The sequence below is a fragment of the Gopherus flavomarginatus genome, chromosome 16 (genome assembly GCF_025201925.1).
Source record: "Gopherus flavomarginatus isolate rGopFla2 chromosome 16, rGopFla2.mat.asm, whole genome shotgun sequence".
NCBI classification, from domain to species: domain Eukaryota; kingdom Metazoa; phylum Chordata; order Testudines; family Testudinidae; genus Gopherus; species Gopherus flavomarginatus.
In genome coordinates, this window is record NC_066632.1 from 26,432,996 (window position 1) to 26,458,372 (window position 25,377).

At 63.8% G+C, this 25,377-nt stretch overlaps 2 protein-coding genes across 6 annotated transcripts; both read right to left on the minus strand.

The window, feature by feature from the left end:
* Positions 1–4,680: 4,680 nt before the first annotated feature.
* On the minus strand, positions 4,681–15,800 carry TROAP (trophinin associated protein). 5 transcript variants are annotated; one of them, XM_050924613.1, is made up of 16 exons: positions 13,788–14,341; positions 12,360–12,591; positions 11,494–11,654; positions 10,852–10,945; positions 10,480–10,598; positions 9,771–9,961; positions 9,349–9,395; positions 8,584–8,741; positions 8,134–8,227; positions 7,862–7,986; positions 7,219–7,326; positions 6,856–6,930; positions 6,367–6,474; positions 5,868–6,213; positions 5,418–5,632; positions 4,681–5,057 (listed from the first exon to the last, which is right to left on the minus strand). In XM_050924613.1, exons 1-16 carry the CDS (start codon positions 14,022–14,024, stop codon positions 4,962–4,964), a joined length of 2,406 nt encoding a protein of 801 aa, XP_050780570.1. In that variant the 5' UTR covers positions 14,025–14,341; the 3' UTR covers positions 4,681–4,961. The 5 variants fall into 5 exon arrangements, with proteins under 5 accessions (XP_050780570.1, XP_050780567.1, XP_050780568.1 ...); XM_050924610.1 differs by lacking the exon at positions 4,681–5,057 and adding an exon at positions 15,652–15,800 and having other exon boundaries at positions 5,425–6,213; positions 13,788–14,078; XM_050924611.1 differs by lacking the exon at positions 4,681–5,057 and adding an exon at positions 15,652–15,800 and having other exon boundaries at positions 5,425–6,213; positions 13,788–14,103.
* Positions 15,801–16,769: 969 nt separating this feature from the next.
* Positions 16,770–24,921, minus strand: PRPH (peripherin). The gene is made up of 9 exons (XM_050925690.1): positions 24,392–24,921; positions 22,473–22,533; positions 21,615–21,710; positions 21,024–21,185; positions 20,679–20,804; positions 20,228–20,448; positions 20,093–20,142; positions 19,661–19,740; positions 16,770–19,126 (listed from the first exon to the last, which is right to left on the minus strand). Exons 1-9 carry the CDS (start codon positions 24,919–24,921, stop codon positions 19,079–19,081), a joined length of 1,374 nt encoding a protein of 457 aa, XP_050781647.1. The 3' UTR covers positions 16,770–19,078.
* Between the last annotated feature and the right edge of the window lie 456 nt (positions 24,922–25,377).

Here is a 25,377-nt window from a genome sequence, read left to right on the forward strand (position 1 = left end):
GTGCACGGGGTGTTCTCCAATTCATCCTCCTTGCTCCATCTTTCCCCTTCACCCCTCCATCACTCCAGCCACCCCCCCATTTCAGTCTCACCCAGTCTTCAGCTCCCCTCCCCCCATTCCCCACCCTCCCCCACCTCCTTTGCACACTCAGAGAGGTCACCCCACCTCAGCACCCCTTCCTCTGGTGCAGCAGTTCGGTTCTGTGCGCACACACACACACACGCTGCCCCCTGCTTGCAAGCCCCACTTGCCAACTGCTCACCGACCTCGGGCGGGAGCTGGACAGTGACCGGTTCGAACTGTCCAGGTCAACACACTGTGGCGGGTGCTGGGGCACTTTGGTGTGATTATCTCGCCCGGGGCCGCACATGCCAGGGGCCCCTCGAACCTGCGTCTCCACTCGTCCAGCTCCGTGTTTGATCCACCATTAAAATACTCTGGATTTGGACTCACACTAGGAGGGATTTTCTCTGTTGCCACAATGCACCCATGCACAGGGCTCACTCCCCTGCCACTGATCGGCAGCCACCTCTGGGGTGAGGCGCAGTGGCTGGTTAACCGCCACACTGCAATGCTGCTAGGCCGCGAAGGAGGATCCCGTCTCCAGCTGAAGCCCCGAAGGGAAGGACGCTCACCTGAGCTGGGATCTGGCTGGGATGCTGAGTCCCAGCCCTGCCTGGGGGAGCCACCTTGATCGCAGCACAGGGGTCCCGCTGGTCCCGCCGGGATCTTTGGGCAGTAACAGAAGCCAGCACCCCTGATGGGCGGGGTGGGGGGTGCCAGAGGCTGAGGCCAAGAGGGTTCTGGGCCTGGGTATGACCTCTCTCGTTAACCCCTTCCTTGCTGCAGGCATGCCCACCCTTCCCCCGCTGATGCGTTTAACGTGTATGACCAAGTCCCTGCTCCAGGATCCTGACTCCTTCCCTGGCTCGCAAATGCTCATGGCCCCTCCACCCCTACAAAGGTGGCTGCTGGTGCTTTCATGCCTTCCTGGCCAGCCACAGGCAGGGGACCCTCCTGGCTTCTCTGTCTCCCCGGGGTCTGAGGGTGCCCCATTCCCCCCTGCTGCCCACGGAGGAGTCCCTGCCAAGGAGCGACACATATGCTGAGAAGGGCACTGCTGTCGGGAAGCTCACCACACTGAGGTCCTGGGCACTGCTGTCAGGAAGCTCGCAACACAGGGGTGTTGAGTCCAGGACACTGCTGTGAGGAAGTTCACAGTGCTGGGGTCCCACCAGGGTACGCTGTCAGGGTGATCACAGCTATAAGAAATTTTTCCCAGCCCCCTCTCCAATTCCAGCCCCTTTGCTTGGCCAATTAGTGTTAATTAACCTCATTGGTCAGTGCAAGTGTCTGTGGGTGCGAGTGCGACTCTGCATGTGGGGTGGCAGGGCGGTAACACTCTCACCCAGGGCAGAAATACAGCCACTGCTGGGGTGGGGCGAGTCAGCTGAGCACCAGCTACGTTGCACAAGGGTGGGCGTGCACCTCGTGGGGGTGTTTTTCACAAGATCACCTTGATCCCACTCTGGCCAGATGAGGGGGCAGCCATGGAGAGGGGACCGGGGGCTTTGATGGTGGTGGAGAGAGCAGAGGCCTAGATGGGGCACTCAGGCACTCCCTAGATTCCCCTCCCCGCCCGCCGCGCTGTCTGATGCACCTCTCATCCTGCTCTGAGCATCCCGGGGCTTTTGCAGCTCTGAGCCCTGCCGGCCCCAAGAGAGACAAAGCAACCGCCCCCACCACCCAGGCCGGGGGTGCAGTGTCTCCCCCCGCCACCATCCAGCCCGGGGGTGCAGTTCCCTCCCACTGACATCCAGCCCAGGGGTGCAGTGTCTCCCTCTCCCTGGTGCTATCCAGCCCAGAGGTGTAATTCCCCCCCCCCATTGCCATCCAGCCTGAGGGTGCAGTTCCCCCCCCTCCACTGCCATCCAGCCTGGGGGTGCAGTGTCTCCCCCTGCCCCGAACCAGTGATGGGGAGGCAGTGTCCTGCTAGGCGATTTTGGGTCACACACTAGCAGTTAGGTCCCTTGTGGTACCCCATGCGCTGGTCAGTGCCTGGGTGTTGGGGGGGGGAAGTGTGGCCAACCCCAGCCTGCACTGAATGGGTAGCGTGTCTGCCCGCACGTTTGTCTGCATGCACACAGCATGACCTGGGCATCCGTGCTCCAGTTGTTAGACATGTGTCTGTACCCGAGCCCTGCCTCTACATACATGTAGCATGTGCAGTGCATCCACCAGCCAGCGGGCCCTGCCTAGTGGCCGTGACAGCTCCGGGCACACGTTTCTGTGGGTTGGTGCCCCAGCAGGATACGCCTGCTGCCTACTGTGTCTGCAGCACGCCCATAATGCATTGCCTGCGGCCGCTGGCTCCCCCCAGGCGGTGATGCTCTTGGTGCACACGCGTGTGCTGGCAGACAGGCTATTCACACACAGGCCCAGTACCACCACCACCCCATCTGCACCACGGCCTCGTCTGCGCCGGCTGGCCCTGTCACCGCGCTGATGGCTGCCGAACAGGCCCGCCTGTAATGAGCTCCCCGCCCGCCGCACCGTGACGCTGGTAATTGGCAGCTCAGGCTGGGAAGGCAGCGCTGAGACAGGGTCAGGGCCCTGGGCCCAGCCATTCGACAGGAGTTTGCTTATCTGCTGCAGCATGGGGGGAATTTCTCTTCCTCCCCCCCCCCCAGCCTGTCTTTTCATGTCTGTTCTCTCCCCCCATCAACCACCCGCTCCTGGAGGAGGGGGCACACGTGCCCACCAGCCCCTGGTACAGGGCTGGGACTGGTTGGCCAGGGCTGCGCTCTGCTCTGTGTTCGGGTCCTGCTCCAGATCTGGCATCCCTGGGTGCTACCCCACGAGCTCTCTGCAGCCCCGAACCCCTCCCACCCTGCACTCCATGGTTGCCACCCTCCCCTCCCACTCTGCTTCAGGGATGCCCTGAAACCCTCATCTCCCTCAGCCAGGGGCTGTGCGTCCCCACTCCCCCAGCCCAGGGTCTCCCTCTCTCCTGCCCTCCTGGGGTGCTGGGTCTGGCCCCCCCTTTGTCCTTTCCTTATACTGGCAGGGTGCCCCCCATGTAAACCTGGTCTGGGCGGCTGGGAGTCCCGGCCCCCCCCCAGGGGGCAGAACAGAGGAGATGGGGATTGTGCAGGGAAGTTTACAAAAGCTCTCCCGGGACAAGCCCCACAGTGAGCACAGGGCCCTGCCTGCTTGGCTAGTCCTGGGGTTGGGGAGGCAAGGGAGCCCAGCAGGGACCAGTGAGGGGGTAGGAGGGTGTTTAGGGCAGCCCCTAGGAACAGTGACCCTACATTCCCCATGACTAACGCTCTTGGCGCCCAGCCCAGCCAGGCACAGGCACCACAACACACAAACTGAGATGGAGCGCGGCTCTCCTGTGGACTCAGACAAATCATTGTGCATCTCTGCCTCAGTTCCCCTTTGGGTCCAGGGCTGGTATTTGCCCAGCTGCTGTGGCTGCTCTGGGAGCCCTGGTTCATTATTAGCCCGGGGTGGGGTGGGGTGGGATCCTTATGGTTTTACAGCTGGGGAAAGAGGCAGGGGGGTGGGGGGGAAGAGATGAGAATGGAAGCCAGGAGTTCTGGGCCCACCTCACAGTCTCTGCCCCATCCCCCCAGCCCAGACTGCTGGCTGCCAGGCCCCCGCTGAGCTTGACACCCCCCCAGGGAGCTCTGCCAGGACAGACGCCTGCTGGGACGCTGCCCCCGGGCTCTGGCAGTAACTTACCGGGTTAAATGCCCAGCTGGCTGGTCTGTGCTGCCGCCAGGTGGCCAGGGGCTACTATAGCAGGTGAGATCAGCCAAGGCCCAGGCCCTGCTAAGTGCAGCCAGCTCTGGGCAGAGGCCTGAGCCAGGCCCAGGCTAACGGGGAGCCTGCCCTTAGCAGGCATTTCCCCAGGAGCCAGAGAGGGGGGAAGCAGAGACCCTCTCACTTCCCTCCCTCCGTCCCTGCCCTCAGGTCAGGGAGGCTGTTGAACAGCAGCTGCTGCAGCCGCTTTGCTCCAAGGGCCAGGCTGTTAGGGAAGGGGAGCAGCTGCCCAGGCCCTGGAAATGTAACCACCTCTGGCCCAGGGGACAGACACCCTAGGACTTGAGTGATCCCACCTGGGCTCAGGTCCCACCCCCAGATATCCCAGGCTGCAGCAAGGAGAGTCCCTGCCCCCTTCAGCTGCCAGTCGTACCCCCCGCAGCTCCCAGGGCAGGGGAATGCCAGGGACTGCACCTGCTCCTGCTGCAGTGTATTCCACAGGTTAACAGTTCGGCAAGTGGGTCAGTCGTAGTCCTACCAGGGATCCTAGGGCGGGGGGGGCGGGGCCTATTGCAAAACAGGAGACCCTACAATAAATGGCCAAGTGTAAACAATACTTTATTAGAGTGACATAGTAACAGCCAGCTTGTCATTCAAAACAGTTTGCTGCTTCCCAGGCTTTGGGCTGGTAATAAATAGAGAGGGGTGGATGGGGGCTGGGCACAGGGGCCGCTGACAGGCCTGCAGATCACAGGGGCAGGCGGAGAGGCCCAGAGCCTGCAATCTGGGCTGGGGGCGGCTGGCAGCTGCGGAGCACAGGGGATGTGACAGGCTCAGCCCGAGTAGCAGCTGGGTCGATGCGCTCACTCACCAGTGCTCGCGGCACTGTCTCCAGCCAGGGGTCGGGGTGGGGGTGGGGGGGCTGCCTAGGGAAGCAGCCCTCGGGTCACGGGTCCTGGACAGGCCAGTGCAGGGAAGGGGTGTCTGGGCTGCAGCAGGGGCGACAAGGGGCCTGTCCCCCTGTGTCCCCGGAAAAAGAACAGGAGGTGCCCGCCTGGCCCATCCATCAGCGTGGGATGCAGGTGGGGGGGGGCAAGCCAGGCCCTGCCTGTGCTGGGGGTAGCCCCTGCGCTGACAGTGCCAAGGGGGCGCAGATCCATGGCAGAACCCAGGTGGGCGCTGGTTCGCCTCCATCATCTCGAGGGCTGGGGTGGCAGGTTTGCCTGGAGCGAGCTCCCAGCTTCCCCCGGGGGACCACCAGGTGTCACCTGCATGATGGGGATAAAGTGCTGGAGGGGAGAGACAGAGGCTGGGATCTCACCTTGTGACACACTCCCCCACCCACTGCTGGGAACCCAGTAGTCCTGGCTCCCAGTGCCCACCTCACTAACCACTAGCCCCTCTTCCAGGGCCAGGCAGAGAACCCAGGAGTCCTGGTCCCCACCCACTCCCACAACCCACTAGACCTCCCTCCCCTCCCAGAGTCTGGGAGAGAACCCAGAAGTCCTGATTCAGTTATTTCCCCAGGGAATAGTGGGTTTGGCACCAGGGCTCATCCCCCACCCCCTCGAATGCAGAGACCCCAGGGGAAAAAAAGACACTGAGGAGAGGGGCCAGCGTTCTCAGCCCCCATCCCGCCCCCGACTCACCATGGTTTCCTGGGCCTGCAGCAGCGTGGCCACGGGGTCCGTGCAGCAGCGGGCGGCAGGGGGCAGGCGGGCAGGGGGCCGGCCCGTGTAGAAGGCACACTCGTCATCCAGGCAGGCCTCCTGGAAGCGCTGGGGGGCGCTGAGCAGGTTCCCGAGCCGCTGCTTCACCAGGGCCACGTGGGACGGGGGGCTGGCGGTGGGGGCAGCCCTGGCCCCTGCAGGAGAGAGTGACTGTGAACCGCACGGGGGCCTGGAGCCCACAGTCTGTCCCCCCCGTCCAGCCAGCTACCGGGGCTGCAGCAATGAGACCCGAACACCCTGGGGCTGGATCAGAGCCTGCGCCCCACTGGGCGGTGCCCATCAGCTCACTGGCCAGGTAGCAGACAGACTGGGGGGTCCAAAGAGGCTGTGGTGCTCCCACGGGGCACTCGGGGCGGAGCTGTGTCCTACCTGCAGCGCCCCCGCCGGCGGTGGGCGACCTCAGGGAGCGGATGAGAGGGTGGGAGCAGACGGGCCGCTGGGAGGAGAAGGTCAGTGTGGTGCCCGCAGCAGGGAAGGCAGCGGAGCTGGCCGGGGGCGTCGTCCCGCTGGCAGGGCCCAGCCCAGGCTCCTGGCATGAAGAGGGGGAGGGGAGTCGCTCCAGTCCGACACTGGCTGCTGGCAGAGCCGGGGATGTCTGGGGGGGCCCCGGTGACGGGGTGCAGGCAGCCAGCAGGCTCTGGAGCTCTTCCAGGCTGGAGGAGCCGCCTGCCCCCTCCACCTCCTTCCACAGGAGCCGGGTCAGAAACTCGATGCGCTGCCGGGGGGAAGAAAGAAAGAGTCAGAACAGGACCCCCCAGGCCAGCCCCCCCTGCAGTACCCAAGGAGGCCAGCTCATCCTCATCACCACTCTGGCCTCTCAGGCCCCCCCTACCCCACATGCTACAGGAAGGAGCCAGGCCCCCCCTACCTGCGCCTTGCTGCTCCCCTCGCCGGGCCGGTCGAGCACTTTCCTCACCGATGCTTCCACGGCTGCCTGGCTCTCCCCGTCCCCAAAGAGACGCACCACGATCTTCTCCTGGGGGGAGGTACCGTCAGCGGCGCGGGACCAGACCCAGCCCAGAACCCCCTCTCCGCTCGCAGGGCCCCACCTGGGCACAGAATGATCTTCCCCACAGAAGCTGCAGGACAGTCCAATTCCAACCCCCACTCAGCGCCCCCTCCCCATGCTCTGCCATGTGGGGGGGGTCCCAAATTCAGCTAGGATAGAGGATCTGGGGGCGGGGGGGGGTCATGCAGCCCCCATGACAGTCAGCCAGCCCCCTTTCCTCCCGTCCTGGGGTGCTGTCCCAGAGCGGGACGGGCTCAGCTGGCCTTGGGTCAAAGGAAGGGAATCCTTTGTCTGGGAACGGGCCCTGCTGGGTCTCCTCCCTCAACCCCCTAGCCCCAGGGCACTCACCCAGGGCGGGGCTGCGTCATCGGGGTCAGAGCTTCTGGGCTCTGGGGAGAGGCCGCCGGCCCACCTGGCTGGGGTCTAGAGATGGGAACATGGCATCAGCAAAGGCCTGCGCGCAATGGGCCATAGCCACCCCCACTGCCCCTGCCCACAGGAGCCCGGCTCACCTCAGCTCCGGGGAGCCACGGGCTGGCAGAGCCCTGAGCCTGCCCGTCAGCAAGGGGGCACCCCACCCCTCAGACCCTGAGCAGGGCAACTGCTCCCCCAACAGCCCAGGAGCCGGGCCCCTCCCCATCCAGGCACAGTACCCTGGGACCAAGTGGATCCATCCCTGGTCCTGCCCCCCAACTCCCCATCCCCTTCCACCTGCAGTGCTCCCTGGGCTGGGTGCTTGTCCAGGGCCTCTGCGGTGCTGGGTGTGCGGGGGAAGACGGCCAGGCGGTGGGGGAAGCGGGTGGAGAAGCAGGTGCCGCGCTGCAAGGGGAGAAGGGTTCATGTGCAGAGCACCTAGCGCATGGGGCTGGGTCCGACTGGGGCTGCCCTCTGCCCCACACCCCAGGGAACGGACCCTGCACGAACTGGCCAGGGTTGTCTCGGGCTCCCCCGGCTGGAGAATCAACCAAGTGCTGCAGTGAGTCCATCCAAGGACAGGGACCCCAGGCAGAGCTGGACAGGGCCCAGCCTGTCAGCCCCCTGCCTGACAGACAGGGGAGAGAGACTGAGTGGGGCACCGCTAAGGAGAGAACCCAGGAGTCCTGGCTCCCAGCCCCTCCCCACCCCACTCTAGCCCATTAGACTCCCTTCCCCAAGCTAGGGACAGAACCCAGGAGTCCTGGCTCCCAGCCCCCTCCTTTAACCCCTGGGCAGACCCCAGGGGCCCCACGTTCAGTGAGGGTGGGGACCAGCCGAGCAGAGGGCGAGGCTCTGACAGGTCAGGGTGACAGGAGCTGCCCAGCCTGACTCCTCCCTGAGGAAGTTCCCACCCCCTGCCCTGTCCGAGGGTACAAACCAGGGACTGGGGCTGCGTGACGGGCACCCTCCGGGCGGAGCCAAAGGGCGAATAGCGGCTGATCTCCCGGGTCCGAGGCGTGCCAGCCACCGGGGCTGCTTGGAGACCATCTGGGGCCTCAATACCTGGAGAGAAGGGGAGGCTGAGGGCAGTGAACCCTGGCACAGACAACCCCCCCTCCCCCAACTTGTGCATCATGCGTAAGAAGCACAGACCCTCTCTGCTCAGCTCCCCCCCAGGCTGGATCCCAGGAACAGGGCAGGGGTCTGTACCTTTAAGTCCCAGTGTGGAGTAGCAGGAGGTGCGGACGAAGTCGCCCTTCGGGGGGACACTGCCCTGAGGTCTCAGCAGCGAGGTCCTGCTGCCCTGAGGGGGGAGAGAAGGCAGCCTCAGCCAGTCCCCTCTGCTCTGCAGGTGGCAAGGGCAGGGGTGCCAGTGCCAGGCAGACCCCAAACCCCTGGGCCAGCCTGCACCTAACCCCCAGCACTGCAGGCGCTGGCTGGGCCAAGGTATGGCTGGAGGGGCCAGCCCAGCTGCTGGAATCCTGGCACCAGCTGCCCTCTTGCCCCACCAAAGCCAGGCCCCCAGGTGAGGACCCCACCAAGCGCTAGGCAGAGGAAGTGCCCCCAGCACCAGGTGCCCCAGGGGGAACCAGACGAGAGACATGAGCCCAGCGAGGACCATGCCACAAGGCCAGGCTTCGGTACCCCTGAGCAGCTCACCATGATGCTCCCCTGAGAGGAGGGTGGGACCCCTCGCAGCCCCTTCACCGGCACCCTCCGAGCCAGGCTGAGCTTCCCCGTGGGCCCCAGGGCAGCGTGCCTCAGCCCCATGTTGGAGAGGACGCTGGCCAGGGCATCCGGGTCCGGCACGAACTCCTCTGCAGGGAGTGAGGAGAGGAGATGGTCAGCAACTGACGTGGTAGGAGTCCAGTTCAGTTACATTTCCAATGGCTAATGTCAGGGATTTTAAGCGTTTTTCCCTATTTCCAGGGATTTCACTGTTCAGAGCTGCAGGGTCAGACCATGGGGGTGGGAGGGGGGGGAGAAATCAGACAATAGCGGAGTGGAAAGGAATTACTTGGTGTCTGTAGATGTTGAGACTCAAAAGTTTATAACGCTTAAAACACAAACTATGGACATCATGTGCCCAGGCCCATGAAGGAAGGGCCAGACGGCAGCTCTGGCTCTGCCTGGCCTGTCCACGGATTCCAGTGAAATCAACATCCTGACACTGACGGGTACCAATCTAACCTCTCCAAGCCTGGTCAGCAGCCATAGGGGCCGGGGGAGTGGAGGGCGCGCATGACAAAGTGCCCAACACTGCATCACTCATAAGGCAAGATGGGACTTAGGCTGGGGAGCCAGGACACCTGGGTTCTCTCCCTGGCTCTGGGAGGGGAGTGGTAGCTGGTGGCTTAGAGCAGGGGGGGCTGGGAGCCAGGACCCCTGGATTCTATTCCAGGCAAACAGGACATGGCCTCTTACCTGTATGTGATGCTCCCATGGGATCCCTCCTCGAGGGTGAGCCGCTGCTGAAGCAGAGAAAACAGGCGCTGCTCATTCCCCACCCCTGCCGGCTAGGGCAGGTGTGGGGCACTTTGCCATCCGAGTCCCAGGCTCCCCTGCCCTTGAGGTCTGAATCCCCCAGCTCAAGATCCCGGCAGGGGGCTGGGGGCAGAGGTCTGTGTGCAGCAAGTTGGCTGGGGGTCAGCACACACCAGGGCTCTGCTACTTAACCCATTGTAACCTGGCTCCAGAGGGGGCCCAGGCCGGCTGTGGCTGCTCCTTGGGAATGGCAGGTACATGCTGTGAACCCCCCAGCTGATCACGGAGCCATGAGAGCTGCGATGGGCGGTTAATGGCATGTTCCTCCCCCCTACCCATTAATGGCGTGCACTCCCTGTCACCTGTGGGTTGCTCTCTGCCCCCCAGTGCCAGCCTTGCCCCCGGTTGCTTTGCCATTGCTGGACTGGTCCCTGGTTCCATCAGCTTCCTGGCTCCCGGCTGGTTTGCTCTGCGTTGCCGCGGCAATGGGATGCGGGCGCCCCCGACATGCCTCCTTTGCCCCTGTGCCAAGTCTTTGCAGAGTGGGATGCCCCTGGTGCCGAGAGAAACCTGGTTTAAGGGGGGCTGGGCAGGCACCTGGTACTCACACCGCCCTGCCCCCATCTGTGTCGACGCCACCCTGGAGACGGGCACCCCAGCGCCCGTGGAATGTATCCAGCCCCACAGTGACCCACCCCGAGGGGCCACGGGAGGAGTGGACACCAGCCACAGGGTATAGCAGTGGGCAGCTGGCCCAGACCACGCATGGACTAGGGTGGGTTCTGGAGCAGAGGAACCCAGTCTGTGGGCTGCGCAGGGAACCAGGCTAATACGAGGGGTCACCTGGATCCACGCCACGTCCCCCGTGAGGCCCTTCCCTGCTGTCAGCCCTCACGTGGCTCCTTAAGCACTGGAGGGAGACAGCCTTTGCCAGCACCTGCCTCATTGCAGAGATGGGCACTGCCAGCCAGAGCAAGGACCAGTGCAGCCCCTCCAAACCCTGCAGGTGCCCCAGTCCCCCGCGATGGCATCTCCAGCCAGGCAGAGAGGAGGGTGGGAGCCAGCACTCACCGCGGGCTGGGCACAGGACCCCAGGTCCCTCAGCGTCGCCGACAGGGCCTGGATCTGCTGAGATTTAAGGAGCAGGCCACTGTGCTGAGCAGGATCCTGGGTGGCTCGACGAGCTGCGTCTGGGGGCCAGAGCAGAGAGGGCAGGAGTCAGGCGGTGCGTGGGGGCAGTGCCTAGGGGGGCCACTCTCAGCTCTGCCCCGGGAGCAATCAATGCTTTATTAATGACACCAGAGAGCCCAGGATCAGCAGATGCTGTCGGGCTCCCTTCCCTGCAGCAAGGGGTCACCTCCTGAGGATGCTGCTCCCCCATTGCTCCATCCATCCCACCCAGGGCTATCCGGGCCCCCAGCTGCAGAGGCCAGGGGGCTGTACCTTGAGGAGCCAGCCGGGAGAAGCAGGAGGTGCGGACTGGATCCGGGCACAAGGCAGGGGTCCCCGAAGCTACATATAGGGAGCCATGCACAGTCTGTAGGAAAAAGAAGCAGCCGGGGAGGCCAGTTAGGCAAGTGGGTCCCAGACCCACCCCTTAGCAAAGCCCTGGTGCAAGGGGGCTGCAAGCTCACCACTGTCAGGAGAAAAGAAGAGAAATCAGAACTTCCAAGACATCAAAACAATTTACAGACAAAGGAGCTCAGACCTCAGCCCACCGTAAAGAGGCCATCAGCTCCATCTAACACATGGGGAAACTGAGGCAACGTAGCCAGTTGAGAGTGGGAGTCCTGGGTTCTATTCCCCTCCCAGAGCTGGGGTAGAACCCAGGAGTCCCGGCACCAAGCCGCCCCACCTGCTATGAAGGGGTGATTACAGGGAGGACATAACACTGTCCCTTGAAAAGATGAGTCCGCTCCCCGCACAGCCCATGGCCCTGCTGAGTGCCGTCACAGCCCATCTCGGGCCCTGGCTCAGCCTGGAGCTCCCAGCGAGCCAGGTGGCTCCACAACAGGGTGGGCAAGCCGGCCACCAGTGCCAGCAGGGAGCTGGTTCCACAGTGGGGCCTTGGAGGCCAGGACTTACCCGTGCGCATCCGCTGGCATGGAGCGAGTTTCCCCTGCTCCCCCTCACAGGGACCCGGCGGGCCAGGCTGGGTTTCCTGGCCACACCCAGCATGCTGTTTGCCAGCCCCACGTTGGAGAGGATGCTGGCTAAAGCCACCGGGTCAGCCACAAACTCCACTTCTGCAAGAGACACCACGGTGTCAAGGGGCCGAAATGGAACCACTAAGCCATAGGTAGCTTGCTCCTCCCCCTCATCCCATGATCTTAGCCCATCTTTCAACCTGAAGGACCTCAAAATGCTTTACAAGATCATTCTGCACTGAAATGCGGCCACCTCTGGGGCAGAGTGTTGCTGCCAGTTCACAGCACAAAACACTGCAGCACTACACATCAAGGAACCCCAAAGGCAGTCAACATTGCCAGGGCAAGGAATGCAATTACCAGAGCTGGAGCTGGGCCAGAAGACGTGTCCCGATGCCCAGTGGAATGCCAGGGTTCTGGCTGGGCATTTGGGAAGTGTGCCGTGGCACCTGGCAGAGGTAGCCAGTCACTGGGCTTCACTACTCATATGAAAAGTGGTACTCCACCTTCACGGCGCCCCCGGGCTCAGCATCCCCGTACCCTGTTCCTCTGGCCGAGCACCCCAGCCCCACGCTGGGGGACCAGGCCAGCACTGACTCAGCGCAAAGAGCACCAATTACAAGGTGCCAGGACAGTTTCCTGCAGCTCCCAGAGTTGTCTCTCCAGGTCTCCCATCCACCCCTCGCCCAGGCTCAATCCTGCTTAGCTTGTGAGGCCGCGAGCATCACAGCAGGAGACCGTGTGTCAGGAAATGAGCCTGGCGCCCCCTGCTGGCAGAGGCTGGGACTGCACCAGCCCTGGTACCTTTGTCACCGGGGACGCAGCTGCCTGGCACGTTCTTCTGTGCCGCTGCCCCCAGCTGTATCTCCTCCAGTGGGCCTCTGGGCTGGCTTCTGCTCAGCGGATTGGGGGATCCCGCCGGCGGCTCCGTGGCTGCAGCCATACCAGCGCAGGGCACAACGTGGAACTTGTCCCCTTTGCAGGTCAGGTTAAAGGGACAGGTCTGCGTACAGGGCTTCTTACTGGCAGCCTTCCCCTGGGCAGGGCAGAAAGACAGTCACCGAGCAGTGAGGGGCAGCACCTGGGAGATGACAGTGGCATGCAGAGGACAAACGCTGCACACCCCACGAACACGGCAGCATAGACAGCGAGGCCCAGCAGAGGCAAGTCGAGTGCCGTGCACTCCTGACCCCTCCAGGTATGCCCCTACACACCCAAGCAGCGCCTCTCCTGTCTACACGGCTGTCGAGTGTCAGACCCTGCTGACTCCCCGCTGCCAGAGCCTTTCACTGCCAAGTGTCCCTATGCTGCAGCGACAAGCGTGGATGCGGTGTGGAGCAGGAGACGCATCCCCATTAGCAGGGGAAACTGAGGCACTAGGCAGGGAAGCAAATTGCCTGACATCACACAGCATCAGTCACAGAGATGGGAATGGAATCCAAGGGGCCCTGACTCCCAGCTGCCGCCCTAACCACTACACCACACTCCCTGTCCCAAAGCCAGCTACAGAACCCAGGGTCTGGCTCCCCTGCCCCTCGCTCTCACCCACCTCTTTCTCCTCACACCTCTTTTCTCATTTTAATAAGGATTTTGGTCCCATGCTAGCGTCACACCAGGGGCATTCCCCTCCAGCCTGTACAGCCCTGGAGTGATGAGGGGATAATCATCACTGAGAGCTGCAGCACAACCGATTTGCGCTACCTTGTGCCTTGGAAGACAGCGTTCCAGGGGAAGGGGGGCTTGGAACACCCTGCTCTTCTCCCAGAGGATCACAGCCGTGGCAGCAGGACCCGGAGAGGGGGCATTGGCTAGAACATTGGACCAGCCAGGATCAGATGCACCAGAGTCGGATTGTCTGCTAACAAGCACCCCCGGGAGGAGTTTTAAGCTTTGATCAACATGCTGGACAGTTAACGCTCTTCGCTCTGCACTCCCAGGGGCTTGGGGCACCAGAGTCTGCCCTGCCCCTGTTAAAAGGGAGCTGTGGATCAGCGGGAGCACACGGGTACCAGGATCCTGTTGCGGAAGAGAGCCGAGCGTACCAGCTCCCACACCCAAGAGGGATAAACAGGGGTCTAGGTTTTACAGCTGCCAGCCTGGCACAGGCCCCTGCTCTATGTCTCGGTTATGCCCCAGGTGTTTTTCCATGCAGCTCTCCTCCGGGTGCAGGGACCAGCCAACAAACAGTGCTTCAGGCCAGTTTCCAAAGCTTCCCCCTCACCCACCACTCACCTTCTGGAACTGGCTCTCCCAGGCCTGGTGCAGCTGCTGGAAGTCCGGGGACAGGCGGCTTTTGGACAGGACAGGGATCTTGCTGCGGCTCCGCGTGTCTGACCCGTCCCAGGCAGACGGCTCATTCTCCTTTCCCAGCTGCGGGTGGCTCCCGGCCAGGGAGCAGCTCTCTTTCCACTTGCCCCGGGGTGGGTGGGCCAAGGAAACCCATTCCGGACTCTTCCTGACCTGGGCCATTTTTGACAGCTGCACCAAGCAAAGTCACTGCCGCACCTTTCCTGGCATTTGCACCTGGAGGAAGAGAGGCTCCCAGGAGCTGAAGAGGGTCTAAGTTGCAGGGTGTAACCACCTCCCAGTCCCCACCACACCAGAGGAGACCCACCGATGGGCTCACGTCCGGCCCCCTGGCTAGACCTGAACTGGCAGCACCAGCGCATGAGGAATTCCCTCCCGAGCCGGCTGGGGACTGGCCACAGGCCCAGAGCACTGAGCCCATGTGGCTGGATCCTGGCCACTGCAGAGTTGGCCCCAGTTCACTAGCCCGTTCAACGCACCTCTGGGCCAGGCAGGGAGCTGCACCACTGGTGAAGGCTCAGCGCTAGCCACAGGTTCTCTGCCCCGTGCAGAATGTCACCAGCACCGGCCCCTGGGGAAGCTCACCCACATTCCAAGGGCAGAGTCTGAGTCCCTGCTGTTTGCACCCCCTTGCAATCTCTGCCCAACCCAGTCTCCTCCGTGCTGCCCACCACATTGTCCCCTGCCCCAGGCCCCCCCAGCTCTGCACAACTCCCTACTACCCCCCACCCATACACCACCTCCTGCCACCCCCGAAAGCTCCCCTCTGCTGGTCCTCGGGGACCCGCCTACCAGCACAACAGCCCAGAGAATCCCCCACCGCACTGCTCTCAGGGAACCCCACCTCCCCCTCGGCAAACCCCTCCAGGGACTCAGTCAACCACTACAGCCCCCAGAAACCCCCCTCCCAGGCCCTCAGCTCAGGGATCCTCCACAGATGCTCTCCACTCCAAGGCATTCCCCATGTACACCCCATCCCCAGACACTGCCAGGGGGCCCACACTCTACTGGCCCCATCCCAGGACCCCCAGGCCAGGGATCCCCACTCCCCGTGCCCGACACCCCCGGAGACCCCCGCAGCTAGGGACCCCACCCCATGTACACCTCATCCCCAAACACCCCCCATGCCAGGAACCCACCAGGACCCCATTCTCTACTGCCCCGACCCCGGGACCCCCAGACCAGAGACCCCCACTCCCCATGCCCGACATCCCCAGAGACCCCCTGCAGCTAGGGACCCCACCCCATGTACACCTCATCCCCCAAAACTCCCCATGCTAGGAACCCACCAGGACCCCATCCTCTACTGCCCCTACCCGGGGACCCCCAGACCAGAGAACCCCACTGTCCATGCCCGACACCCCCAGAGAACCCCACAGCTACAGACGCCCCCCTATGTACACCTCATCCCTAAACACCCCCTATGCCAGGAAAGCCCCGGGCCCCCCCCACACTCTCCCTACCCCAGGACACCCAGGCCAGGGACCCCATTCCCCGTGCCCCACACCCCAGGGTCCCCCCCAGCCAGGGATCCCACCCCAGAGCCGCCTGCCCCCCACACCCCAGGGTCCCCCCCAGCCGGGGACGCCACCCCATGGCCGCCTGCCCCCCCCAGGGTCCCCCTCCCGGCTCCCCCAGCCGGGTACCCCACCCCATGGCCACCTGCCCCCCACACCCCAGGGTCCCCCCCGGCCGGGTACCCCACCCCAGAGCCGCCTGCCCCCCCCAGGATCCCCCCCGGCTCCCCCCACCCCGGGGTCCCCCGGAGCCCGGCACATGCGCCCCACACCTGCTGCCGGCTGATTCGGTTGCGTCCGCTCAGCCCAACCCAGCGCCCTAGGAGCAGTCGCCAGCTCCCCGCCGGTTTGTAAAATACCAACAGCGCTGATTGGTCACTCTCCTCCCACCGGGGGCGGGGACGATCGTACAGCGAGCCAATCGGGAGCAAGGGAGGCGGGGCGAGGACGACGGCAAAGCGTAGGGCGGACGGTGACGGATTGGTCGGCGCTGTCCGCCTCCTCCACCTCCCACCTCCCGTTCCGGCCTATCAGGCGTGGGGGGGCGGGGCAAGGTCGCCCAGCGGAAGTCGAGGATCTGGCGAGATCTGAGCTGAAGTTAGAGGGTCGTCTAGGCCATAGAGAAGGGCGTGGGTAGAGCGGAGTGAGGATGGCCTGCTGGGATAGGCTGGGTCCTCCGAGTGTCGTCATGGGGCCCAGCTCCAGGCCACGCCCAGGTGCCATGCCCAGCTCCAGGCCACGCCACGTGGGGCCAGGCCCCGGCTCCAGGTCACACCAGAGGGTCCCAGGGGGTCAGGGCCTGGCCCTTGGCCATGCCACAGACACTCCCCATGGTTCTCACTGGCTGGGGGCACCCACAGGTGCTCATCCTGCTGTGAGGTCTTCCCTAGGCTAGCTCCACCAGGTCAGACGGCAGCATCGTGCCATGGTGTCAGGTCATATCATGGTACAAGGGTTTGCCAACCAGGCACAGCTTCACACAGCCACAAGGACACCCCCACAGCACCCCCCCATGCGCCTGGCTCATGCTGCATGGCATGGTCACAGCTCAGCCCACTGACCGCCTGGATTCCTACAAGCATCCCCTCGTGGGGAGCTGGCCAGGGCCGAGAGCTGCAGTGAAAGGGATGAACAGGCACTAGTGCTCATGGGGTCAATGCCTGTAGGGTCCTAGTCTGAAACCAGCCTCTCGCCACCCCCACAGCAGACAGCATGGGCAAGCTCCCCATCACCACCACACGCTGCCCTAAAGGAACATTCTGTGAGGCATAGGCAGGGAGCTTGGCCTCCCCCGCATGGCTGCCAACACAGGACATCTGCTAGGGCCAAGTGGGGTGAGGTTTTTTGCGAGGGCACCACTTGCCCTCTAAGAGCTGCCAGCTCACCTCAGACAGGGGCCCCTTAGCAGGCACTGCCTCAAGGGGTCAAAGTTGAGGCCTCTCCCCCCTTTTCCCCTCCACTGGGGGGGTGGAGATACCAGACACTGGAACAAGGAGGCACAGACTAGAAGCAGACACAAGCGATTCCTCAATATGATCTTTAGTGGCCAGTAAAGCAAGACGGGGCACATTCAACACCACGCTCGAGCGCTGGGCAACACTCGTTGTTTAGGCAGATCAGGGAGCACCAAAGCAACGAGCCTGCAGCTATTCAGAGCCTCCAGTGTGTCATTCCAGCAGGGTGAGGGGTCCCTACCCCAACCCCCTCGTTAAAGGCAGGGCTGGGACAAGGGAGGTAGATCTGAGAGTCAGGCACAGCATGTGCAGCCAGGTGGCCAGAGCACAGATGTGAGGATGGCAGTGGGGTAAAGCATTTGGGGACTGCATATTCAGCTGCAGTCAGGCTCAAGGAATACGATTCGGGACTCACTCATAGGAGCAGGATCGGAAAAGCACCGTAGGGCTTGGTGTCAGCAGCAGGTATTGGGCTCAGGAATCGCTACTGAGCTGGGATAGCAGCACATTTTGGCAGCAGGAAACATCGTTCCATGCATCTGTTCAAGTATTGGAGCCAGCCAGGAGCAGCTCCACGCACCAGCACGCCAAGCACGTGCTTGGGGCGGCAAGCCACTGGGGGCACTCTGCCGGTCGCCATGAGGGCAGCAGGCAGGTCTCTTCGGTGGCTTGCCTGCAGAGGGTCTGCTGGGACCCTGGCTTCGGCGGACCCCCGCTCGCATGCCGCCGAAGGCAGCCTGCCTGCCGTGCTTGGGGTGGCAAAATGCCTAGAGCCACCCCTGGAGCCAGTGCTGAGAATGGTGAGAAGAAACTCCCCCATGTCAGAGCAGGAGAACTAAAAAAACGTGTCTGAAATCAAAGAGAGGCACCTGGCTATCAGATGGGCAGGGATCCGCATCAAAATGAGAACTGAGCCTCAGTGCCCCAGCAGGGCTCCTTAGGGGAGGATTCACCCTCAGGGACTGCACTGGACCGTCACTATTGCCCGTTGCAGCCCGGGTGGGCCCAGGATACTAGACACAAGGTGGAGAAGCTAATCTCTTTTCTTGGACCAACTGCTTGTCTCTTTCACCCACAGAAGTTGGTCTCATACAAGGTATTAGCTTACCCCCCCTTGTCTCACTCAGCACTGTTGTGCAGCACCTGACACACTTATCCCTTTCAGGGCTGGGATTTGGGATCAAAGCCGAAATCAGTGTCAGGAGCAGGCAGCAGTACCGGGTGTTAAAAATGGTGAGAACCTTATGAAAGGGATCACTCCCAGCTGCTACTCAGCAGCACAAATGAGAATCGAGATGGAGATTCAGCAGCATTGGAAAGAGGCAGTACCGGGACTAGGAACTGCTTCAGCGTCAGCCATGTGTACTGGGATTTTACCTGGGGAGCAGGAATCCAGGCTGAGCGCACTCGGGCTAGAAATCCAACAGTGGTCAGTAGTCCCAGCCATTGGTGTCTGTACTAAAATGCACTTTCTGGCCTGATAAGTGTCAGAATTTGGGGGCCTGGCCTCACCCCGTACTGGGAACGGACACCATGTCAGACCGTGGTATCACACATTGGTCTCACACTCAGAAACAGGAGTCTCTGGTACAGCACTGACTGTTGTACTCTCATCAGGAACCATGTCAGCTCTGAGAACCGCTGGTGGGAGGTAGCATCCCTCCAGAGTTCAGGACTGATCTCAGACCCAGGACAGTTCCTCTCTGGAATCAGCTTCAGCATCAGACTCCTCTTTGGTACCAAACTCGGTCAGGGCCTCTACCTTGGGAGCGGGAATCATGGTGGGATTGAGCAGCAGGACTGGATTGGTGACTGGGCTTGGGGTTTGTGTGGGCAGAGCACAGGCAGCAGCTGGAGGGGGAGCCAGGATGCTGCTTTACCAGCTCAGTACATGTAGTCTGGGAAGGTCACTCCCTCATCCCCACCCCCCAAGGCAGAGCTGGGGCTGAGGCGGGGCAGGAAAAGCAGCCAGGTCAGATCCAAGGGCATAGGACAGGGGAGGGCCAGAGGAAACGGCCTGTGGTGAGAGGGGCAAAGGGATGGGGGAGCCCGGTGGGAGCCCCTGCCCTGGGCTGTGAGTGGTTATGGCTGAGCTCCCCCCTCCGGGCGCACGAGGACTGGGCAGAGTGGCAGAGGTATCAGTAGTAATAAGGCCAGTGTGGCTGGGAGCAGGTGGGGGACTGCAGCAGGGGTCTCGCAGTTTCACGCCATCGCCTGGATCCAGGGCAGAGGCCTGGTGCCGGCCTCACTTGTCCAGCTCACTTCTCTGCTCCTTTCTCGATTCAGTCACCACCTGCCACGTGGGGGGGGGTGTGGAACCGAGACCACAGAATTAGACCCCTCAGCCCCAGCGCCTGGCTACGCCCCCTGCCACCGAGGATCCTGGAGCCCTTCTGACAGGCCCCAGAGCCCCCAGCCCCAGTGTTATCCCCAGCACAGACAGGGGAATCACTTAGCCCAAGAGAGGCAGAGCTAGGAACAGAACCCAGAAGTCCTGGGGCTCCCTGCTCTAGCCACTACACCATGCTCCCCAATAGCTTTGTACACAACCCAGGCGTCCTGGGTCCCTCCCCTGCTCCAACCACTAGCTCACGCCACCCTCAGCTGGCCATAGAACCCAGGAGTCCTGCCTCCCTGCTCTAACCACTGGACACTGCTACTTCTCCTTGCATGTGCCTGTAACACTGGGATTTGAATGACAGCTGAACCCTCAGGGAACCTCTTCACAGGCCTGGGCATGCCCTGACCTCCTCCCCCAACACCCCGATACCCTCTGCTTGGCACATTGCACCCGGGCAGCTCCCCGCCCCGACAGGGGAAGACTCACCTCTCCATTCCGGGTCTCAATGGTTTTGATCAGAACCATTTTCCTGGTGTGGCTCTCCACGGTCTGCTCCGGCTCAGGCACTGGGCAGGGGGTGCAGGGAGGCCATGAGAGGGGAAGGGGCTGCAGCCACTGGACTCCCCCCTGCACACTCCCCCAGGGTGAGGCCTCCAAGCCCTGGGCTGGGTGTGCACCAGGACTGGGGAAGATCCCCCAACTGGCAGGTGCTGCCCCTAACAATACCGCTCAGCGACAGCAGAGTTCTTGCCCAGGCTCCCCAGCGAGAGCAGCTGGACGCAGCTGACCCTGTGTGACTGGCAGAGGCCAGTGATACCCCGACACCCAGGGAGCCCCAAAAAACCTGGCCGGGGAGGGGCAGAGACTCCTGGGGGAGGCAGGGCCAGAGACACCCCCCAGCTGGGGCTGCACACTCACCTGACGTTTTCATGCTGAGGGAGGCCAGCGAGTGGATGGGGATCGTGATCCTGGGGGAGGGTCAAACAGCACAATGAGTGACAGAGGCACCCCCCCATGGCGCTTGCCAGCCGGGCTCCCCGGTGCCGCACCCACCTGTTCTCCTCGCCCTCCAGCAGCTTGCGGTAGGTGGCGATCTCGATGTCCAGCGCCATCTTGACATTGAGCAAGTCCTGGTATTCACGCAGGTGCCGCGCCATCTCCTCCTTCAGGTGCTGGATCTCCTGCTCCAGCCGCCCCACCGTGTCCTGGTAGCTGCCGACCTCCACCCCGTACTGGTCCTCCAGCTGCCGCATCTGGCGCAGCAGCGCCTCATTCTGGCCACGGGGGGGGAGGGCAGGTGTCAGACTCCTGGTCCGAGTGGGCCTGGGCTCTCCTCGCCCCCCCTACACCCAATCCCAGGGGAGCTGTGCTGCAGAGAGCTGCAGGGCTGTGATTCAGGCATGGGGCATATAACCAGTTGCTGCAGAGAGCTTCACTGGGGGGTGCTCTTCCTTCAGCAGTGCTAGGGGGCTGGGGTCCCCCCACCCCGCTGAACAGTACTCACGGTTCCCTTCAGCCCGTCCACCTCGCAGGTCAGGCTCTGGATCTGCCTCCGGGACTCGTTCATCTCCTGCTTGGCCTGCCGCAGCGCCTCGTGGTTCCGGTTGGCCGCGTCCGACAGGTCAGCAAACTGGGAGAGGGAGGGAGCGTCAGGGAGGGGGTCTTAGGACCCCCCAAAATGCTACCTCAGTGAGGTGCAGGGGGAGCTCCCTGCAGGTGAGCTGGTTCCCTGCCCCCCAGCAGGAGCAGCCATGCCCCATGTGCCCACCCCCGGCTCCCCCTGCTGGCGCTGGCAGCGCAGAGAGCGTGTGGGGCACCTCCGCCCCAGGGCCACGACTGGCGCCAGTACCTTGGACTTGTACCACTCCTCGGACTCCTGCAGGTTCTTCACCGCGATGCTCTCGTACTGGGTGCGGATGTCACGCAGCGCGGCCGTCAGGTCCGGCTTGACCGTCTCCATCTCCACCTGCACCTGCTGGCTTTCAACGCTCACCTGCAGGTCACGCAGCTCCTGCGCCCGCGCGGGGACAAGAGACCGTGAGACGCCCTGCAATGGGCCCCAGCTCACCAGCTGCACCCAGAAGTTTAATTCTGAGCCTAGTACAGGGGGCCCCGGTCTGTGCCCCCCTCCCCTTCCCCCAGGTGCGCTGCAGCCTGGTGCAGGGTGGGGCTGCACTGCAGCTGCAGTTCTGCTCTTCACCACGAGATGGCGGCAAGGTCCCTGGGCTCTCCGGGCTGGCTGCTGCTGAGTCCCCTTCCGCCCCCCCGCCCCCCCAGCTGGGGTCTGCCTGGGCCAGCGTGGGAGGGGAGTGGGGCGGAGCTGTCAGGGCCCCACATCAATGTGCCACCCTCTCCTTCCCCCACAGGACCAAGCCACCCCCAATCCCCTCACCCCCCCACACCCCTCCTGCCCCCCCTTGGGCCCCCACCATCCCCCTACCTCCTCATGCAGCTTCTTCAGGAACTCGATCTCGTCCATCAGAGACTCGATCTTGCGTTCCAGCTCCAGGCGTGAGAGGGTGGCGTCGTCCACATCCTGTGGAGGGGGGAGGCAGGGGGCCGAGTGCCAGGGACAGGCCCACGGTGGGGTGGGGGGGCACAGAGGGCAATGTGGCCCGCCGGTCCCTCTCCTTGCATGGAGGGCATGGGGACACTGTGTCCAGGTTTTATATTCTGTGACTGTGCACGTGTGGGCACACACCCTGAAGGGCTGTTTTTGCACATCTGTCTTTATGCAAGTGCCTGTGTGACCACCCGTGGGCCATACGTGTCTCTCTGTACATGCCTGGGTGAACACGCTAAGCATGTGGACCCCATCACATGGATGATGTTCCTGGGTGCACGTGCTCACAGGGAGAAACCCTGTCCCAGCCCCCCTCCCCACTCCTGTCCCAAGAGCGAGGCCTGAGCAGAGCTGGGGCCAGATCTTCGCACTGCTGGGCTCTGGATCACACACGTTTGCACACGCGGCCTGGACAGGGAGACGTCCGGCTCTCAGCTCCACGTGTCCCCCCCGGTGCACAGGGCCCGCACAGTGTCCTTTAAATGGCAACGAGAGCCCATTGATCCCAGGGCTTGTGCACAGGGGTGCAGTGCACCTGCAAGGACACGTTTGTACATGAGTGTGCAAAAGTGTATATGATCAAAGACATGCACAAGCATGTGAACAAGAGTGCATGCAAGTATGTGTGTGTGAGTGTGCATACAAGAGGGGGGCAGGTGAACACAGTCCAGAGCCCCTTGCCGCCGCTGCCACCCCGCCCTGCTCCCAAACACACACACACACACACACACACACCTTCCGGAACAGCACCAGGTTGTTCTCTGCATCCTCACGCCTGTGTATCTCCTCCTCCAGCCTGGGGGGGGCACAGCAAGGGGGTCAGATGCAGGCAGGACACCCACACGCAGCTCTCCCCAGCCCCTGCCACGCCCACCCCCCCATGCACACACTGGGCACGCTCCCTGAACACCCCATGAGCCTCTCCCCACCACGTCCTCCTAACACCACCAGCGATCAGAGGGGCCCCACTGCCCCTACCCCTTCCTGGGATGGCCATATTCAGTCCCTGAACAGAGCTGGGGGAGCGAGGCTCCGCACTGGTCCACCCCCCCCACCCAAACCAGGGGTATGGGCCCGCCCTGGGGTGTACTGGAAGAGGGTGGGGCAGTGCCGGGGAGGGAATCCTGCACTGTGAACAGCCCCCCACGTCCTCTCCCCTGGAGGATAAAGACACCCCCACATCACGGCAGGAGGGTGGGGGGGGCTGGGGATTTCCCAGCTGCAGAGGGGGGCACTCAGCATTCTGGAGCAGCAGCTATGAACCGTCAACCCCAGCTTCTTCAGCAGGGGGCCAGCAGCCCCGCCTTGCAGTCATCTGCGGGGACCATACGGGTAGGGGGGACACCACACCCTGCAGCATCCCCCCATGGGCCCAGAGGGGCAGCAGGGCCCTCGCTCCCTCCACCCCCACCCATGCTGCTGTAGTTCAGTGCCCCACCCTACGCTGAGGCTTGGCAGGACGCTGCTCTGGGGGTGCCCAGACTGCAGACCCCCCCCCAGGGGCTGCTGGGATAGCCCTTCCTTCTTCAGGACACAGGCCCACACTATACGGGAGGCGGTCGGCCCCACCCAGGGGGGCTGGAACAATTTGTATAGTGGGGCCAAAGGGGGGGTGTGAGAGCCATTGAACTGAACTGAGCTGTGAAGCCATTTCAAGCCTGAGTCAGATCCCCCTATTTCCAGCACCTGTGGCCCCACCCACCACTGCCTCAGTTTCCCTCATCCTCCCAGCCCTGTGCCTCCCTTACCCCTAACCCCTCCTACCCGCCCACTACCCTTCTCCTGCCCCAGCTCAGCCCCCAAACCTCACCCTATGCCCCCCACAGCCCGCTGGTCCTCGGAGCGGCTCTGCCTCCTTTAGGCGGGGGGCAGAGTCTGCCCTGAACATCACCGGCTGCTGCCCTGCCTGCCCCCCATTCACCTGCAACCCTTTCTCCATCACCCCCTCCCAACCCAGCCCCCTGCATCCTTCTCACCCACGCCTCTGCATCCTTCTCACCCACCCCTGTGCCCCACTCCCACCCACACCCCTACAGCCCCCCTGCAGCCCCTCTTCCCCGTCCCCATAACCCACCCCCACGCTCCTCCTGTATAACCCATACCCCGTTCCCCTGTGCTCCACTCCCTGCCATACAGCCCCCATCCCCCCCACACCTCCTTCCCTATAAACCACACTCCACTCTCTCCCCATCTCTACAGCCCCTCCTCTGCAGCCCCTCTTCCCCTCCCATAACCTGCACCCCATTCCCCTGCACCCCATCCCATAACCCGCATCCCCTCGCTCCCCTGCGCCCCCTCCCCTTCCCCATAACCCACTCCCTGCCCCCTCCCCCACGCTCCATCCCCATAACCCACAGCCTCATCCTCTGCACCCTGCCCCATAACCTGCACCCCACTCACCTGCGCCCCGCCCCATAACCCGCACCTCTCTCGCTCCCCTGCGCCCCCTCCCCATAACCCGCACCTCCCTCCCCGCTCCTTCCCCATAACCCGCCCCCTTCCCCCACCCTCCCCAGAACCCACAGCCCTGTCCCCTGCGCCCTGCCCCATAACCCGCGTCCCCCTCCCCATAACCCGCACCCCACTCACCTGCGCCCCGCCCCATAACCCGCGTCCCCCTCCCAGCCCTGCACTCCAGCCCCGCCCCCCGGCACCTCTGCTTGAGCGCGGCCAGGTCCTCGGCCAGGTTGTCCCGCTCCACCTGCGCGCGGTCGCGCTCCTGGCCCAGCAACTCCAGCTGGCGCCGCAGGTCCCGCAGCTCGTCCTGGCACAGGTCGGCGGCGCGCGCGGGCTCGCGGGCCTGCGCCTGGCCCAGCTGGGCGCGCAGTGCCGCGTTGTGCGTCTCCAGGGCGCGCACCTTCTCGATGAAGCTGGCGAAGCGGTCGTTGAGCTCCTGCAGCTCCGCCTTCTCGTTGCCGCGGGTGGCCAGGAACTCGCGGTTCAGCGCCTCGGCCAGCGCCCAGTCCAGCCGCTCGGCGCCCGGGGCCAGGCGGGCCGGTTGCGCGGCGCGCAGCGAGCCGCGCACCCACTGCGCGGAGCGCCCCGGGCCCGGCGAGCCCAGCAGGCGCGCGGCGGACAGGCGGGACGAGGCGGAGGCGGAGGAGTAGGAGTAGGAGCCGGAGCCCGGCGAGAGCAGCGGCGGCGGCCCGAAGGCGCGGCGGTACGAGGTGGCCCGGGCGCTCATGGCTGCGGCCCTGATCCGGATCCTGGCGCGGCCCCGCGGCTGGCGATGGAAGGAGCCGCCGGCTCCGGGCTGCCGCTTTATAGCGCCCCCCACCCACCCACCGGGGGGGCAGACTCCGCCCCCCTCGGCCGCGGGCCAGAGCCCCGGGAGCCCAACCGCCCCCCCACCCCCCGCCGTGTGCTGGACGCGGGGGTCAGCTATTGGATCCCGGGGCAGCGAAGGGGGAGTCCTGGGGCGCAGGGATCTGACAGGTGGGAATCTACGGGGTGGGGCTGCACCCCCTTCCCCTCCCCCTCTAACCACTGCCCCAGGGACCTGCAAATAGAACCCAGGAGTCCTGACATTCCCCCCGCCCCCCCCCCTAACTTCCCTCCTAGAGCCGGCAACAGAACCCAGGGCTCCTGGCACACACCCCCATAGCCACTAGACCCCACTCCCCTTCCAGAGCGGTGGGGA

What these genes read in the sequence shown, in the direction of transcription:
- TROAP (XM_050924610.1), bottom strand. Translation starts at nt 14,024, where the DNA reads ATGGCCCAGGTCAGGAAGAGTCCGGAATGGGTTTCCTTGGCCCACCCA. An exon ending in CTCCCGGCTGGCTCCTCAAG is followed by an intron (nt 10,599 to 10,851) that starts GTACAGCCCCCT and finishes TCTGGCCCCCAG; the next exon opens with ACGCAGCTCGTCGAGCCACC. An exon ending in CTCCACACTGGGACTTAAAG is followed by an intron (nt 7,987 to 8,133) that starts GTACAGACCCCT and finishes CCTTCTCTCCAG; the next exon opens with GTATTGAGGCCCCAGATGGT.
- PRPH (XM_050925690.1), bottom strand. Translation starts at nt 24,921, where the DNA reads ATGAGCGCCCGGGCCACCTCGTACCGCCGCGCCTTCGGGCCGCCGCCG. An exon ending in CCTCAGCATGAAAACGTCAG is followed by an intron (nt 19,741 to 20,092) that starts GTGAGTGTGCAG and finishes CCCCCTGCCCAG; the next exon opens with TGCCTGAGCCGGAGCAGACC. An exon ending in TTGAGACCCGGAATGGAGAG is followed by an intron (nt 19,127 to 19,660) that starts GTGAGTCTTCCC and finishes CCCACGTGGCAG; the next exon opens with GTGGTGACTGAATCGAGAAA.